General features: G+C 40.6%; 1 protein-coding gene across 1 annotated transcript in view; it reads right to left on the reverse strand.

The window, feature by feature from the left end:
• The window catches only part of PXo (P[[i]]-sensitive XPR1 orthologue), a 207,196-nt gene that overhangs the window by 144,072 nt on the left and 43,969 nt on the right, over nt 1–19,155 (reverse strand). The window contains exons 3-4 of the mRNA XM_067146499.2: nt 12,294–12,550; nt 2,687–2,948 (exon numbers count right to left, since the gene is read on the reverse strand). Of these exons, the coding sequence (XP_067002600.1) occupies nt 2,687–2,948; nt 12,294–12,550 (519 nt within the window). The remainder of the gene's footprint in view (nt 1–2,686; nt 2,949–12,293; nt 12,551–19,155) is intronic.

Here is a 19,155-nt window from a genome sequence, read left to right on the forward strand (position 1 = left end):
TGGCAGTCTCTAGCCAGTTTCAATCAGTCCAGGAGGGTTTGTTAGTTAGGTTTGTGGGTTGAGAAGATAAACAAACTTCTTAACTAAGTCGAGGTTCTTGGGTATTTTAAAACTGATGAGAATTTGTTTACTTTTCTTGACGTAGACTTTTCCCAGATCCTCAATTCTGAAGGCCTATGCGCATATCACCGTGTGATAGTACATATATCACACCCTCACACTGTATGTAGAAGTTAGAGATATTATTGTCAGTATTCAATTTATTATTATTATTATTATTATTATTATTATTATTATTATTTCATTTGTATATTCTGTCATTAATCTTTGTAAGCTGGAAGGTATCCATATATGTAGTATGAGTAATTTGTTTTGCACGATTGGGAAAACATTGCTATATTGGACTCTGGTAATTTGGATGACTCATGCGGGCATCCAAGTCTGATGAGTTGAGCTTGTTGTTGTACTAGGAAAGTTCTATGACTCATGTAAAACACCTGAAAGTTTATTTATGTCTTGGGAGCAAGAAGAAGTTCAGGGCATGGTCCTGACAAGAGGATCACTCATGATTGGCTGGCAAAGATCAATCTCGGCGAATCATGTGAGACCTGAGGTCTATATATACGGCGACATCACAGCAGAAGGGAACTACAAGAGACACTCAGTATGAACAAGAAGGAGTGCTGACGCTGTAAGAGAAGGAAGTAGTGCAGACAGACTGTACGGGAAGGAAGTAGTGCTGATACATGGTACTGGAGTGACACGGCTACAATGAAATGGAACGTAGTCTTGTTATGTTCATGCAAAGTGGCTGATCGACAAATTGTGGAGTGCTTACGCATTAACTATTGTAGCACTTGTGGCGGCCTGGCATTATATGTCGGTGAAAGCTATCTCAGACTTTCCATAATTTATGTAGAGGATTGACAAGCGTGTGTTGCTCAAATGTATATATTTTTACAACAAGTGTTTAAGTCTGTGAACACAGTATTACGAGGTACAGTATCTGTGTGATGTTATAACTACCGATTATGAGAATCAGCAAGTCGTACTGATATAGAGACAGTGAAGGGTTCCTATATACATATATGTACATTGTTCAATGAACTAACTACAAATGGTGCCTTAGTTCTCGCTTTCGTTTTCCCACTGTTTTCATTGTTGTTATTGTAAATATGGAGTCTTCCAGCAATCTTTTGTTTGTGTATTATAAGTGTATTTTGGTGTGTTGATGAGCTGCTCATGCACGGATTTTATTAAGAATATAGTTAGATATTTTAGAATCAGTGGAGTTATTGATGAACCTAGGTGCAGTTCCTACCTATTTAGTCGTTTTCAGAATATTAGGTAAGGCCTGAAGCAGATGTACCAGTACGCAGCATTATGTACACGTCCTGGGATATAAAGAATTATCATGCTCTATCTAAATTCGAGGGATCCATTCTGGTGAACTCTGGCGCCCATATTACGGACATTTCGATTAATTATTGTTATTAATTATGTTTATTAATTTAATTAATTTCAAATATTTTATTAAGTTTTTGAGTAATGTTATTTAATCATATATTTTTATTAATGATTTTATTTATTGGTAGTCATCAAATAATTACAACCGATTCATATTTCATACGCGTAAGACTCAATTTCGCATCAAACAGCTGTGAAATTAAGTTTCAAATTACAGTCAACTAATTTGAAACTGAAATTATGACAGGCTGTGTGGTAATCAGCCTTTGCAAGTTCCTTGTTCTGAGGATCTGTGCTCTTGATATAAAAGGTGATATTCGAATTAGATTCTTCTGAGACTCTGCACTCTGCATATGGTCTAAGATATCAGATTGACCTCCATGTGCCACAGAAAAAACAATGTCACCATGTGAACACATAACTCTGCTTTCTTGATTACACATTGTATATCAGAAATTAGAACCCATTACTGATACCATGTGCGAGAAAAGACTAGAGGTACTTTGACCACATCCTGAGAGTGCTAGATTCGCAACTTCTGAAACAGCTAGTGCAGTACAATCTTGCTTCAAATAATACTACAAGTGGATGCAGATGGATAAAAGAAATTAGGGAGGATTTGAAAGAAATTAGTCTTACACTGGATGACACTATGGATAAGAAAAAAGTAAACACAACACTTAAAAATATGACTTTCCACTTTACACTCACAAAGAAGAAAATCCCAACTAGAATATTCTCTACACAAGAAAGGCCAAGAATATCAACACACATGAAGAAGTACTGGGAAGACCGAAAGGCTCGGACAGTTTCCACCAATAAATCGACAAACCAAGGGGTTGATTAAAGTGATCCAATGTGGTCTCAAAAAAAGAAGTGCTCATGGAACAACACACAATCATATAGATTTTAGCTATTCAATGTTAAATGTGAATGTGTTATGAAAATATGTCAACACCACACGATCACTGACAAAGAATGAAAAAGTGTGAATTACTTTCGAGCAGCAGTTTCTATAAAAACCGGGACAAAACTATGAACCGGGCGGGACAGAACTTCCAAACTGGTATGGTCTCGGCTAAACCAGGACATACGATAACCCTATCTTTATGACTTTTTCCCCGTCCCCTCAAGAACGTCCTCCGTATATCACAATCCTGGAAATGCCGATTTTTCCCTGTAATTTTTTTTACAGTATCCAAATTTACGAGATACTTACCGGACAACACGACAGCGACAAGCAGCACAAGGAAAGAGCCGGAGAAGAGTCCCACCTTGAAGGTGGTCCACGGACTTTGTTGCTCTCCCAGGGGCGGCACTCGCAACCTCTTCATGGCCCGCTGGCGGTCGCCACCCTCCAGATCCTGTGTCACAGTTGCTTCCGTCTCCTGGATCAGACGATCTATGTCCTTGTTTGTGTAGAAATGAGATGACTCCACATTTTCTGCCCTCCAGTGTGCACCAATGTCTACACTGAGCAGCTGTAACATTCGCATTCATACATACGAACTTACTGCATGCAATGAACACACATTCACAATGCAAGTAATGGAAAGGAATGAAAAAGTGAGGTGCCCAGTATCAAAAGCTGCCAAATCCATTTACCTATACTTTTGGCAAATTGCAAAAAAACTGTCCAGAAAAAACATTATCCAGAGTAACATAGCTTGAAAGTTAAAATTTTAAATTAGCCATTTAGTGTAGAATTTTAAAATATAAAAGTCTTATGGAATATGGTTTTTGAAATATTTAACAAGCAAAGTTGAGGAATTGCATGTGGTGGAGTTGAGTACTGAAATTGGGATTTAGCGGGTTCTGAAACAAAGGATTGGAAAATTTGAAAATATGTGTAATGTAGGAAGAGGTGCTCTTATCCGAGTAATACAATAATCACATTTAATATGATTACTATGTTAATTATTTTTTTATTTAGAATTTTGCTTCATAGGTAATAAATTTTATATTTCATTTGTTTTACACTAGAATTTGCTTTACGTCGCACCGACACAGACAGGTCTTATGGCGACATTGGGATAGGAAAGGCCTAAGAGTGGAAAGGAAGCGGCCACGGTCGTGGCCTCAATTAAGGTACAGCCCCAGCATTTGCCTGGCATGAAAAGGAAAACCATGGAAAATCATCTTCAGGGCTGCCGACAATGGAGCTTAAACCCACTATCTTCCAGATGCAAGCTCACAGCTGCATGCCCCTAACCGCACAGCCAACTTGCCCGGTACTATTTTAAATCAACTCAGCTATCTGAAGACCAAGTTTTATTACCACCTTATAATTCTTCTGCAATCGCTTTCAATACTAATATGAGCCTTGGATGCAAACAAAGAACTCTGAGTAGACAACAGCACCCTCAGACCCACGCCAGGTATGCTGGCTTACAGCCTGATGATAGGCCAAGCCTTGCGATTGTGCAACAACCCCAGAGAAGACAACACACTTGAACAGGAACAATCAATGTACTGAGTTTGACTGGGAAATGTGAAGAGTTAGTGGACATCATGGAGGAAAGGAAAATATCAATCCTAGGACTGAGTAAAACTAAATGGAAAGGTAAAGGGAAGAAAGAGTTGAGGCAAAACTATACCCTCTATTGGAATGGTAACAACAGAGAGATGAGAAATGGAGTAGGATTGATATTGTCTACAGAGTTAGATGGTATTACAGAGATCCAGTACATCAATGAGAGGATTATAAAGGCAATAGTTCACCTTGGGAAAGAGAAGCTGACACTGGTGCAAGTTTATGCCCCTCAGACGGGTTGCAGTCAAGATGAAAAGAACAAGTTTCTCGAAGACCTAGAAGTGAGGGTAATCATCATTGGGGATCTCAACGCACAGCTCGGGACAGACAGGAATGGCTATGAGAAGGTGATGGGACCATATGGCTATGGGAGAAGGAATTCAGAAGGGGAACATCTCCGAGGCTTATGCATAAGAAACTGTTTGGTAGTGAAAAACAGTTGGTTCAACAAAAGAGTCAGTCACAAGGTTACCCATTACAGCTGGGATGGAAAGAGCAAGACAGACATTGACTATGTCATTACAGATAAAGAAAGAAGTAGACTTGTGACTGATGTCAAGGTGATTCCAAGTGAGAACCTCAATAGCCTTTCTCGTGGACAGTCGAGATTTCTTCTGAGGACGCAGAACACAGTTCTCTGCGAAACGTAAAGAATTTCACCTTACTTTCTTGACACGGCATAAGCCCAAAAGCCTACACAGTATCAGATCTGAAAGAATGTGCCAAAGATAACAACCAGGAAATTACCCAAGATTAAGGTGTGGGACTACAAGAGATTGGAAAAACGACCGACTACCAGGATCATATAAGAGGACAACTGCCTACAGAAGTAGTGAAGAGTGGTGAGGTAGAGTGGAAAAGATTTAAAAACACCTTGATAAAAGAAGCAATAGAGGTTTGCGGGAAGACAAGTGCGAGAGTAAGGGAAAAAAGAGACACCCTGGTGGAATGAAAGAGTAGGATCCTCAATAAAGGAAAGGAACATAGCACAAAAAGAATGAGATAGAGAGAAATCCAAGCCAAAATAGGTAAGGATGAGGGAAAGATCAGAGACCTCGAGCAAGTTTACCGGGACAAGAAATTGAGAGTTAAAAGAGTAGTAGAAGAGGAGAAGATAACATGCTGGGAGAAAGTTACTCAAAAACTGGAGGAAGACAGCAGAGGCAATATGAGACTATTGTTCAGAGTGATCAAAAACAACAGGAATTCAGTTGAAACCATCAAAGCAATTGAGGATCCTAATGGAAACCTGGCCAGGAAAGAAGAGGACATCAGAGAGGTTCTGAGGAATCATTTTGATCACCTACTAAATAGGACAGAAGCAGATCTGAGAACAAAAGAACCAGCTGTTGAAATCTGCACAGAGGAACCTCCCATTACATAGGCAGGAACAGAAGCAGTCCTTAAGAAGATGCTGCAAGGGAAATCCCCAGGAATCGATGAAATCAGCACAGACATGATTAAAGCAGCTGGAGTCTAGGGCTTATTGTGTCTACACAGAGTGCTCAATGCAGTTTGGAAAGATGGCAAGATGGAGCAAGGGTGCCATTATTCCCCTGTTTAAGAAAGGAAATCGCCAAAAATGCTCCAACTACTGGGGAATAACACTCCTTTCTCATGGGCTTAAGATTCTTGAGAAAATCTTAGAGAGCACATTGCAAGCCATCTTAGAGCACAGTTTGAAGAGGAACAGTATGGCTTCAGGCCTAACAGGTCCACAACAGACCTAATCTTCAGTGTCCTTATGTTAATGGAAAAGTACTGGGAAAAAGGCAAAGATCTGTTTATGGTTTTCCTTGACATTGAGAAGGCATATGACAGCACTGAAAGAGGCAAGATATGGGAATGCCTGAGAAAAAGGAATGTGCCTGAGGGACTGGCAAGGAAAGTTCAGATGCTATATGAGAACTGTACCAGCTGTGTGCGATTGGGTGACGGACATTCAAGGCCGAAAGTGGAGTCCAGCAAAGCAGTGCAATATCCCCATTATTGTTTATCACCATCATGGATGACATAATGAAGAACATCAAGAAAACCTCTGGTGAACTAAATGCAATGAAATGTCTTATGGCTTTTTAGTGCCGGGATATCCTAGGACGGGTTTAGCTCGCCAGGTGCAGGTCTTTCTATTTGACTCCCGTAGGCGACCTGCGCGTCGTGATGAGGATGAAATGATGATGAAGACAACACATACACCCAGCCCCTGTGCCACTGGAATGAACCAATTAAGGTTAAAATCCATGACCCGGCCGGGAATCGAACCCGGGACTCTCTGAACTGAAGGCCAGTACAATGACCGTTCAGCCGACGAGTCAGACAACTAAATGCAATGGCCTTCGCTGATGAAGTTATGATCTGGGGAGAAACTGAGGAAGAAGTACAGTTGAGACTCAATGAATGGAAGGTTAAGTTCCAGGAGTTCAATCTCCAGATAAGCAAGCTCAAAACAGTAGCGATGGCAATGAACAGAGAGGGATGACCAGCAAACATCATGCTAGGAAATCATCCACTAGAAAATGTGGAAAGCTTTACATACCTTGGCAGTGTAATATCTTGAGATACACTAGCCACGAAGGAGGTGGGAAATAGAGTGCAGAAGAGCTCTCACTATTACCAGCAAGTACGAATACTCCTCTGGGATCCCAAAGTACCAACAAAATCAAAGCTGGGGTATGTTCAATCAGTACTCCATACCAATCTTAACCTAGGGTATTGAAACCTGTACTCTCACTAAGAAAGACTCATCAAGGTTGCAGACATCCGAGATGAAGTTCCTTAGGTCCACAATTCAAAAAAAAAAACTGGACAAGTTAAGGAATGATGTGGTTAGGAAGGAAGCTGGGATTGAGACACCATTGTTAGATCGGGTCAGCATGTCCAGATTGAGGTGGTTTGGGCATGTAATGAGGATGGAGCCAACAAGGACAGCTTATGTTAACTTGGAGAGACATGTGGCAGGGAAACGGATGGTGGGAAGACCAAGAACCATGGACACTGTAATGATGGATAATGTAGATCGGGAAAGGACACTGGAGGACGTCATTAGCAACCGAACGTATCTGAATAAGACAGAATGGGAGAGGCTCGCCAACAGTATGCGGGAAACTGGAACTGTAAAATGATGATTATGATGATGATGATGATGAATTCTTCCAGGCGTGCTTCACTTCCAGAGACGATCTGACATCCTCATTTCTCACATGATCATGCCGTGTTTTCTACATGGCATTTCTAAGAAATTTCATTTCAGAGGCTTGTAGTTTACCAAGGTCTCTTGTCTGCAACATGCAGCTTTCTAGGCCATACACGAGTAAACGAACAACATAGGCCTATGATTTATCAAGAACATTTTGGGATGAATGCAGAAATGGTATTTAGATGATGTTTAAGTTAAAAAATGTCTAAGTATGGCTGCCAGATAGCAAAGATGTTATTTATCTCTTAGACGCTCTCTAAAACCGATGTTCAACTGGCCATGTTTAAACACTGCTGAGAACCCTGTTTAACCTCAAATTTTAGAAGTGAGGATATGTACCCTGAAACATAAGACACAACGGACAGTCTGGTAACTTCTAAACTTGACTACAATTCTTGGCAACCGATATATTTTATTATATTTGGGATAATTTCCCCAGAATTATAGGTCACTTCGACTGCGTACATATCAGAATAACTTGTCCTGATCATCAGAGGGCTGTCACATACATCAACCGGGAGGGAGTAAGTTATTACATTTACTGCCAAATAAGCACACATAATAGTGGCACTAAAAAAGTAGGTTATGTGTGTATGTACATTTTTTTGCAGGTAATCGGCGTGCTAATTGAAACAAGTTTTCGGAAACTATGAGATAGGAAAAGGCAAAGAATGGGAATGAAGAGCTGTGGCCATAATAACAGCCCCAGTATTTATCTGATGTAAAAATGGGGAAGCTATGAAAAACAATCTTCAGGGTCGCCGATGGTGCATTTCGAACGTATGACCTCTAGAATGCAAGCTACATCTATATGGCCTGTACAACACAGTACTATAGTTCCATCTTCCCTTCGCAGAAGCTATTTAGATTACACTCACCGCAACAACACTATAATCAAAGCTACATTTGCTTGTACGGTGGCACATCGCTTTAGTGTTGATAATATTATGAGACTTTATTTCCATTGAAAACAATATTCTTATCTGTGGGCAAGTCGTGCTCATGCTTAGCCATATTTGAGTAATGTGTAGGAAGATGAAAGCTAAGTAACATTTGGTGCAATCAACGACGAATTTCATTGGTTGCGACAAACAATGCGTTGCATGAAAGATACTTCTGTTTCCATTTTCAAACCAATATTGAAACTTTAAACCATGTCTAGCTAAACACCAGCTGAACATTGTTTATGCAATGTTGTTTAGGTAGACGTTGTCTACGGTTTAAAACTAGTCATCGTTCCTGGAATCGGCCCTTTGGTTTTTAGGGGTGCCTTCTTGTCCGAGATCAGGGGACGTATGAGGTTATAGAATTTGGACCCATTGGCCACTGTATTAAGTCCTCCACCCTTGTTTGAGACCACGCTCCCAAGGTACTTGAATTCTTGTACTGTTTTCTGTCAAGTTGTATTTGGCAATCAGTATTTTTTCTCTTCGAATATTCTGGGTAGAAAGAAAGATCAATGAGGAAGTCCTCTCAACTTGTTAAATAAGAAAAAAAAGTGCTTCTTTCAACCATCATGGAACAAAAGCTCAGGTACATCGGGCACAATTTCTATTCTCCCCACACTATCCTTTATCTTTGAAAAAATTATACACCAGCGTCTCCTCGCATTCACTTTGCCGTATATCTCAACCAAGCAGCATGGTTTTCTACCAGGTGGCTCTTGTCTAACAAACCTGGCCACTCTGCATAGCTTTGCATCACACGCCATTGCAGCTAAATCACAGCTGGATATCTGCTACGTAGACATTTCGAAAGCTTTTGATTCTGTAGACCATACTCTGTTGCTCCATAAACTCTCCGAATGATTCAATATACATGGCAGTCTTCTGACCCTTCTTGCTGGCTTCCTACATAACTGTTGCCAGAGAGTGGTAATATCAGGCACTTCATCCTCATGGTTACCAGTCACCTCCGGTGTCCCACAAGCCAGTACTCTTGGCCCCTTGCTGTTTTCTTTGTTTATGGACGATCTACCGTCCGAACTCAACGAAACAGCGAATACCCTACTCTTTGCTGATGACTGCAAGATATTTAGGGAGATCAGGAATCCAGCAGATGTAGCTCTGCTACAGTCCTCACTTAATGCCTTCGCGAACTGGTGCCGTACTTGGAAACTTATCCCCAATCCACAAAAATGCAGCCACATGACCATAACACTAAGTAAATCTCCTCTACCGACATCATATTACCTACTCGACAAGCCCATCACCGTAGTTACGCAACAGCGTGACCTTGGTGTAATATTCGATACAAAATTACAATTTAAGACCCACATAGAAACATATACAACCAAGGCTATGAAATTACTAGGCATTCTATATCGCTTCACAGAAATTTCTGACCCCATTGCTCTTCGTCACTTCTTCCTCACAATCATTCAACCTCTCTTAAACTACTGCTCTCCTATTTGGACAACAGCCTCCCCCTCCAATACTAAGCAGTTAAACAGAGCAGTGTCCTCCTTTGTTGCAATTGTAAGGAACAGAAACCCCAAGCTCAGAAATCTGTCTACGCAGCAGGTATTAATGGCAATTAATATGTCACCGCTGCACACCAGGCGACAGGTAGCTGACCTGAGTTTCCTTCACGGGATCTTAAATGGGCATTACCGCTCAGAACATCTTGTCTCACTCTTCTCTCTCCGTGTTCCTTCCCGCTCCATCAGAACCAAAGACGTTCTCCACATTCCCCACACTCAGCACTCAATACTTCAATGATCTTTCCTAATCCGCCTCCCAACACTCCTTAACAATATTAATAGGAGACAAGAGCTTGATATAGCATCAAATAAGAGTGTATTCAGGAGTTGTGTAAATAGTCTCTTAAAGATAAGTTGATGTGAAGGAATTATACCGCCATCTTGACCCACGACGACTTGGCTATGAACATGGACATTCTCATGGTTTTCGATTCGGACAGTTATTAGTAGGCTGTGTACCTGATCTTGTTATATTTTGTTATGTTTGTTATATTTTATTATGAAAGTTTACGTTTGTTAAATATAGTCTGTTGACAGTGCAAGTGAAATTTGCTCAGTGTAGCTGTATCTTGTGCTTCGTGAATAAATAAATAAATAAATAAATAAATAAATAAATAAATAAATAAATAAATAAATAAATAAATAAATAAATAAATAAATAAATAAATAAATAAATAAACATGAACTTCTCCAACTCTTCATCATGGGTAAAATTGAAGGAAACTAATCTGTGGGGAGACGGAGAAATTCCTGGCTTAAAAACCTGCACTACTAGTATGGACGAACTTCCGCTGAAATCTTTCCAGGTGCTGTTCCGCGAGTTATCATAATCAGCTGGATTGTCAACCTTCTCATTTTCAGGCAACGATTTTTGTTTTTGCTCACTTTCATCTTAAAATCACTGAACTTAGCTACGCATTTGTTGAGCCAGTCTTTTACCTCCTTTTCTGCCATAAAAGTTCAAACTGCTATGAGTTCAAAGTTGCAAAATTTTCAAAACCAGACAATTACCTTTTTGAAATAACAGTAATGTTTGAGGCTCTGAACGCGAGTTCCATCACAGAGCATTCGATAGTACAATGCTATGCAATACGTTCTAGATATGTTTGCACAAGCGCTTTTTATTACAGATGCAACACCGTGTCAAAGTAGGCAGTCGTGAACCCCACATTGTGGAAGGATAGAGAGGAAGGTGGAGAAGTGCCATAAATGGCCCGACCTGGCAGGAGCTGGATAAATGGAAAGGATGATGTTTATTATTTAAAGGGGTACGAGGTGAACGACACGGACATTAAAACTTCAAAATGTATCCACTGACAGTATCTAAAATGAATGATAATGAAACAAAACAATCAGTGGATCCAGTTCACAATGCCTTAAGTACTCATTATCTAAAGGGGTCCAAAATCCAGGTCACCGGTCTCTCATGTTCGTACCAATCACCATGGTGTTGCTCCTATAATGGTACTAATCACAGGTAATGTAGACTCATGTTATGTTACACACAATGGCACCACTCACAGGTAACAAAAACCCGTTTTGCACATAAGGGTACTACTCACAAGCAATGCAGACCCGTGGTGGCCACCAGTTTTCTCATGGTGTTCCTCACATAGTGGAACTAATCACAGGCCACGTATTCTCATGGTGTTCCTCACATAGTGGAACTAATCACAGGCCACGTATTCTCATGGCGTTGCTCACATAGTGGAACTAATCACAGGCCACGTATTCTCATGGTGTTGCTCACATAGTGGAACTAATCAAAGGCCACGTATTCTCATGGTGTTGCTCACATAGTGGAACTAATCACAGACCACGTATTCTCATGGTGTTGCTCACATAGTGGAACTAATCACAGGCCACGTATTATCATGGTGTTGCTCACATAGTGGAACTAATCACAGGCCACGTATTCTCATGGTGTTGCTCATATAGTGGTACTAATCACAGGCCACGTATTCTCATGGTGTTGCTCATATAGTGGTACTAATCATAGGCAATGTAGACCCACGATGTATCACACATTATGGTATAACGCCCACAGGTAACACAAACCCATACCCATGGTGTTCCTCACATAATTGTACAACTACTCTCAGGCAATGCACTCCCATGGTTTTACTCACATAGTGGTACTAATCACAAGTGCCAACCAAACCCATGAAGTTTCTCATAAAGTGGTACTAGTCATAGGTAGACCCATTCTGAACACAGTGAAACCGACTGGTGGAATACACAGACCGTAGGGTTTGTCGCATAATGGTACTATTCCGATATAATGTAGACCCATGGTTTTCCTCGCAAGGTGGTATTAGTCGCAAGCAACATCAAACCATGGTGTTCTGCATGTAATGGTATTAATCACAAGTATTCCTACGGTTCTAATGTCATCGTCCTCTTACAACAAGCAGGGGATACCATGGGTGTATTCTTTGTTTGCATCCCCCACCCACAGGGGGTAAAAGGGAAAGGAGGAGGATGAAGATGAATCCAGCTTTTCCAGTATTCCACTACCTGTAGAGCCCCGAGATTACCTTTAGAGCATCTGTACTGTGGGTTCACACAGATGTCATTACATTCTCAGAATAAGCAGCCGTATGACGTGAACTTACCTTATCATGTTTTTTCAAGATTTTACGAAACCCTGTAAAATTCAGGTTCTGATAATTTTGAAGCAAAATTAAACTGAGATAAAATTCGCTGAAAGCCAGCTTCAGTTCTTGTATTTTCCGTGCAGGGACGTCGCGTTTCCGTAAAATATTAGGGCCGTGTCTTAGGAACCCTTTCTTCCCTTGAAATTCATCTTCCAATGCCTCGCTCAGTTCACTCCGCAAACTGGCGTATTTCCGAGTAGCCTCGGCCAATTTTTCTGAAATCACACCAACATAGCAACTGGGTTTACACTTACTTCAAGGAGAACAATTTTTAATTCAGACTTACAAACAAATTAGCTTATTACTTCCAATGGAAACTATACAAGAACTTAACAAGAAACTGACTTTTTAATAATGTTTACCATCTAACATTAATATTAATGGAGAAGCAAAAATTAGAAGAGGAGTACGACAAGACTGCCCACTGTCACCACATCTCTCTAACCTGTTCACATAGAAAATGCAGTTAAAGAAATGAAAGATCATTCTAAAGGGGTGAATTTTAATGGTATTCAGGTACGCAATATCCGCTTTTCAGATGATATTGCTGTCTTAGCTAATTGTGGAAAGAATATGAGTAAGATGCTAAGAAAATTGAACAAATCCTTCAAAAAATTTACACTAAATGTAAATATAAAGAAAACAAAATTCATGATAGTAGACAAAAGGAAGCCTACAGGCAGAAAAAACTTATAATTAAATAACACACCGATAGAAAATGCCATAGAATTCTCCTATTTGGGTAGTGTAATTACATTTGATAACAGGTCCCTTTCAGAAATCAAGAAAAAAATACTGGTAGCAAAACAAGCCTTCCACGATAAGTAAAACTTATTGTTAAACAACCATCACAGTTTGGAGACCAGAAAACCTTTGTTTGGAGTGAGCTACTGTATGGATGCAAAACCTGGACATTAGGGAAACAGGAAGAAATAAAACTTGAGGCTGGAGAAATGTGGTTTTGGAGAAGAATTACAAAAACCAGTTGGATGGATAAAAAAGGAATGACCTTGTTTTAAGGAACGTAAAAGAGGATCGATGTTTATTAAAGGAAGAGGAAAACAAAGTTCCTTGGACTCGTACTGAGACATGACTCTCTTCTACAAACCATCATTGAAGGTAAAGTACTGGGAAAGAGACCCAGAGGACAACCAAGGATGTCACACATCAGGAACTCCGTCTGTGAACTGGCATGTGGTTCATATAGCAACACAAAGAGGCTAGCAGAAGATTGTCAGGTGTGGCTACAGTAGATGATGATGGTGATGATGACCATCTATGACACCATAGATGAATCAAGGTAGTGTGCGATGTATGAAAGCAGGAGGAGAGACAACAGGCTGGTCTGAGCAAAGGAAAATATTTTTTAACCACTTTTCCTTGCTCTGATGAGGCTGAGGAAGAGACGATGAAGACAGGGATGTTTGCAGAAGATGTGATGGTAAGATGTTTACATATATATTTATCATACAGCTGAATGATAATATAATATTAAATTATTCAGGTTAAATATTTAGAACACCATATTTTAATATTTAGTCCCTCTATTCATACAGGTGCTAGGATTTCCCTTATTGACCCTCAGCTAGTCACTCACTATGATCTCTATGATCTAGATCTTGGTGCTTCTGTCACACTTTAGCCAAATCATCAATCAATCTTCAATGATGTGCATTTAGGGCTGTTGCACAGATGGCCGATTCTCTATCAATAGTTTGTCTAGCTTTTCCTTAAATATTTTCAGAGAACTTGGAAATTCCTAGAATATTTCACTCGATAATTTATTCCAGCACCTTATTCCTCATCCTACAAACGAATATTTGCCCCAATTTGTCCTCTTGAAATCCATCTTTTTCTTCATACTATGATTTTACTGCTTTTAAGCTCTGTTCAAGCTTATTCGTCTATTAATGTCATTCCATGCTATCTCTCCACTGATAGCTCAGAACATAGTAGTTAAGTATCTCATCTCCTTACTCCCAAGTCTTCCTTGCCCAAACCTTGTAACATTTCCTTTGTCGGAAACCACCCAGAACAAATCGTGCTGCTTTCCTTTGAATTTTTTCCAGTTCTCGTATCAAGTAGTCCTGGTGAGGGTCCCATACCCTGGAGCCATACTCTAGTTGGGGTATTACCAGAGACTTATACACCCTCTCTTTCACATCCTTACTACAACCCCTAAATACTCTCATAATCCCACTTGAACAAGTGGAACCCTGTTAACTGTCTTCCTTGCGTCAGTTGCTGTACCCATGAGCTATGGTGGCCGAGGTCATATTTGTTGTGTTGGAAAGGATCTAAGCTATAGATCTGCCATCACGCTGTAGAGTGCGTGCAAGTCGCCCGTTGTTGGCCAACTCAATGAATATTGAGACTGTGGGTTCAGATCTGACTGGTATCTGGTTCTGTACTTCTCTTCAACACGTACTACGAGGGCAAGTCAATGAGTATCTGCAATCAATTTATATAACTTATTGATATCATTTTTCAACATAGTCACCCTGCTTTTCAATGCACATGGTACACCATTTCACAAGCTTTCCGATACCCTCTGCGAAAAGGTTCTTGATTGCGCAGCAAGCCATGTATGCACCGCTTCCTTCACCTGTTGATCGGAGCTGAATTGACGGCCTCTTAAAGCATTTTTGAGTGGACCAAACACATGGTAGTCTGACTGTATGCAGGATGCTCCAACACCTAGAACATAGCATCTGAAGAGTTTGAGCGGTGTGGATGGCACTGTCATGCAACAAAATAACTCCTTCTGACAATTGACCTCTGCATTTGTTGCGAATTGCAGGTTTAATCTTGTTTACCAGCATATCACTGTAATGTTCACTGTTTACTGTTTCCCCCTTTTCCTGGTAATGTTCCAGAATTGGCCCTTGAGAGTCCCAGAACACTGTGTGCATAACTTTTCCTGCAGAAAGTTGACTCTTGAATTTCTTTTTGACTGGGGATCCAGGATGCTTCCATTCCATGCTCTGTTATTTGCTCTCTGGTTCGAAGTGGTCTCATCTCCAGTGACGATCCGTTTCAGAAATGTTTCACCCTCGTTACCATGATGGTCCAGTAGGTGCTGACAGATTCTCACACAGTTGCGCTTCTGCTCTTCATTGAGTTGTTTTTGAACCCATCTTGAATAGACTTTGTGAAAGTTAAGCCTGTTATGCATGATTTCATATGCAGAACCCTGGCTAATGTGCATATGGTTTGCCATGTCATCAACAGTCACTCGTCTGTCATTCAGGATCATATCACGCACTTGTTCAGTATTGGCATCAGGTACGGCTGCAGATTGAGGCCCGGATCTTTCCTCATCCTTCACGTTCGTGCGACTCCTTTTGAACCGTTCAATCCACTGGTAAACACTTTGCTGTGGCAAAACATTGTCCCCATATTGTGCTGAAAGTCTGCTATGAATTTCCGCTCCTAGTACACCCTCAGAACACACAAAACAGGTTACGGAATGCTGTCCTTCCCTGGTGCAAAGAGAAAGTGGCACGACCATCTTTACGTCGCAACAGTGCAAGCTAACGGTGAAACCTACCACAGACATAGACAATGGTGTCATCTAGCGGCTGGTGAGCACACAACGCCATAGAGCCAACCTAAAGACAATTAGAGAAAATTGCAGATACTTATTGACTTGCCTATGAATTTGTAAGGTACACGACCTAATAGGTTGAAAGTTAATTTCTATGAATTTCTGCTCCTGGTACACCCTCAGAATACACGAAACAGGTTACGGAATGCTGCGATCATGAAAATTCAATATAATGAACTTCATCGGATTCTATCAAATCACCCTTTAAAAATAATAATTGATGAAAATTGTTTAGAAATGTAGAAACATTAATGTTTTAAATACCCTTTAATACTTGAAAGTTAAAACTTGTCTCAGTGAAGTAGTACGTACTCTCTCCTTGCTACTCCAACAAACAGGTGGCAAGTTTTTGGTAACATTCCGTTATGTCACGCTCCGGCTGATGTCAAAGGCTACTATGAAACATTGTTCTTGTATTAATGTTATTACTACAGTATTTTAATTGTCTTGGAAATTATACAGGGGTTGTTTAATGAACTGGCTAGTTTAAAGCTATTAAAAACTATTTAAAATAGTGTCAAGAAAATAAGGTGAAGTTCTTTGCGTTTCGCAGAGAACACTGCTCTGCGTCTTCAGAAGAAAATCTCGACTGTTCACGAGGAAGACTTTGCCAAGAATGAAGTCTGAATTTAGACGTTAATGATAGAAGTGGTACATTCATTCATCACCAGATGGCTCTCACCGTACGTGGTGGAAATGAGGGGGCTGAGTAAAGTGAAGCAATTGGAGGAGTATGTTTTTTTCTTTTTTTTTGGTAGGGGCTTTACGTCGCACCGACACAGATAGGTCTTTTGGCGACGATGGGATAGGAAAGGCCTAGGAGTTGGAAGGAAGCGGCCGTGGCCTTAATTAAGGTACAGCCCCAGCACTTGCCTGGTGTGAAAATGGGAAACCACGGAAAACCATCTTCAGGGCTGCCGATAGTGGGATTCGAACCTACTATCTCCCGGATGCAAGCTCACAGCCACGCGCCTCTACGCGCACGGCCAACTCGCCCGGTTGAGGAGTATGTTGAAGTGGTAGAATGTGACAGTGACAGAATAATGAAGATTAGACTAAAGATGAAGAATGAAGTGATGGACTTCATACAAGTGTAAGCACCACAGACGGGAAACAGGGAAAAAGAATTGTGAAGGAGAGGAATTAGTGGACTTCTGTGAAAGGAATGGACTGATAGTGAGGAATACATGGTTTTGAATGAAAACAGCAGGAAAATTACGAGATATGGGTGGGAGACAGAAGAACAAAGTCAGTAATCGACTGCTTTTTGGTGGAAAGGACAAATCGCAGGAAGTTGATAGATGTGACAGCTTTACCAGAAGAAGCATTTGAGGGGACCATAGAGTTGTGGTGGCAAAATTACAGTTGGGAAAAATGGAGATTAACTAAAACGGATAAGAGAAAACAAAATAAAAGTATGGAAATTGAAAGACGAAAATGTACTGGAAGGTTTTCCGGAGAGATTGAAGCAATAAATCCCAGTTACTGAAGTGGAAAATGTAGAAGAGGAGCGGGCCAATTTTAAAAAGGCATTTGTTAGTGCAGCGGAGAGTGTTTTGTGGCAAGACATCTAGAAGAGTGAAAGAAAAGGACACAACGTGGTGGAATGAGGAAGTGAGGAAAGTGGTGAAAGAAAAGAAGACAGCCTGGTGAGAATGGAACCGAGATCAAACAGAAGAAAGCAAAAGTAAGTATCTCAACAGCAAACAGATGTAAGAAGGTGGTAGGAGAAGAAAAGAAGAAGAGTTGGGAAGAATTTACACAAAACATGGAAGTGGATGTAAGTGGCAGTAAAAGGATGCTGTATAGACTTATAAGAAGTAAGAGGACAGAAAGAGTTATCATAAAGCTAGTGAAAAAGGAAGATGGGGAATTGTTAACACACCCAGAAGAGATAAACAGAAGATGCTATTTGCTTTATGTCGCACCGACAGAGATAGGTCTTTTGGTGACGATGCGACAGGAAATGCCTAGGAGTGGGAAGGAAGCGGCCGTGGCCTTAATTAAGGTACAGCCCCAGCATTTGCCTGGTGTGAAAATGGGAAACCACGGAAAACCATCTTCAGGGCAGCCGACAGTGGGGTTCGAACCCACTACCTCCCGGATGCAAGCTCACAGCTGCGCGGCCCTAACCGCACGGCCAACTCACCCGGTAAAGAGAAGATGGAAGGAGTATTTTGATAAGCTATTGAATGTAAACAACTATACAGGGGAGACAGAAGCAATAGTGTGAGGACTCAACAACAGAGGATGATATATCGATGTTGGAGGTCGAGTTAGCAGTACAAAAGATGAAGATGGGAAAAGCAACAGGGATGGATGAAATCAGTGTGGAAATGATAAAGGCAGCTGGACCTGTTTGTATGCAATAGTTGTACCGACTACTAAAGTGTATGTGGAAACACAAATGTGTAGCAGGAGACTGGAAAAAAGGGATAATAATATCAGTGTTTAAGAAAAAGGACAAGAAAGGAATCACACTTACATTACAGGTAGTTAAAATACTGGAAAGGATATTAGAAAGAAGAATGAGAAGAGAGATCGAAGGAGAGTTACAAGAGGAACAGTCAGTAACTGACCTGTGTGCTGTCACCTCTTTTGTTTAATATGGCCATGGAGAAAATTGTAAAGGAAACAAAGGAAGCCTATGGAGATAAAGAGACGAAGATACTGCTATTTGCAGATGATGATGTGATCTGGGGAAAGAACAGCAAACAAGTGCAACAACAATTAGATGTACTGAACGGAAGAAAAAAAAAAAAAAGAGAAGTATGGCATGAAAATCAGTACAGAGAAAAGGAAGACTATGGTGTTGTCAAGAGGGGAAAGGGAAGGAAAGGGCACTGTGAAAATTGGAAGTCAGAGTCTGGAAATTGTAGACAGCTTTAAATACCTACAAAGTGAATTAATGCAAAATGCTAGGGTGGATATGGAGATTAGCAGGAGGGTACAGCAGGGTAATGCATTCTACCAAAGTGTAAGAAAACTTGTTTGGAGCAAAGAAGTATCAAGGAAAAGTAGAGATAATGTACAAAATGTACTATGTACTCATACTGACTTATGCAGCTGAGACTTGGACTTTATCTAACAAGCAAGAGAGTAGAATTCAAACCAGTGAGATGAAATTCCTAAGAAGTATGATAGGACAGACAAGGAAAGGCAGAGTGAGAAATGATGTTAGGAAGGAAGTTGGGATAGGAAAGCTGAATGAGA

This window comes from Anabrus simplex, chromosome 1 (genome assembly GCF_040414725.1).
Source record: "Anabrus simplex isolate iqAnaSimp1 chromosome 1, ASM4041472v1, whole genome shotgun sequence".
In the NCBI taxonomy this organism is placed as follows: Eukaryota; Metazoa; Arthropoda; class Insecta; order Orthoptera; family Tettigoniidae; genus Anabrus; species Anabrus simplex.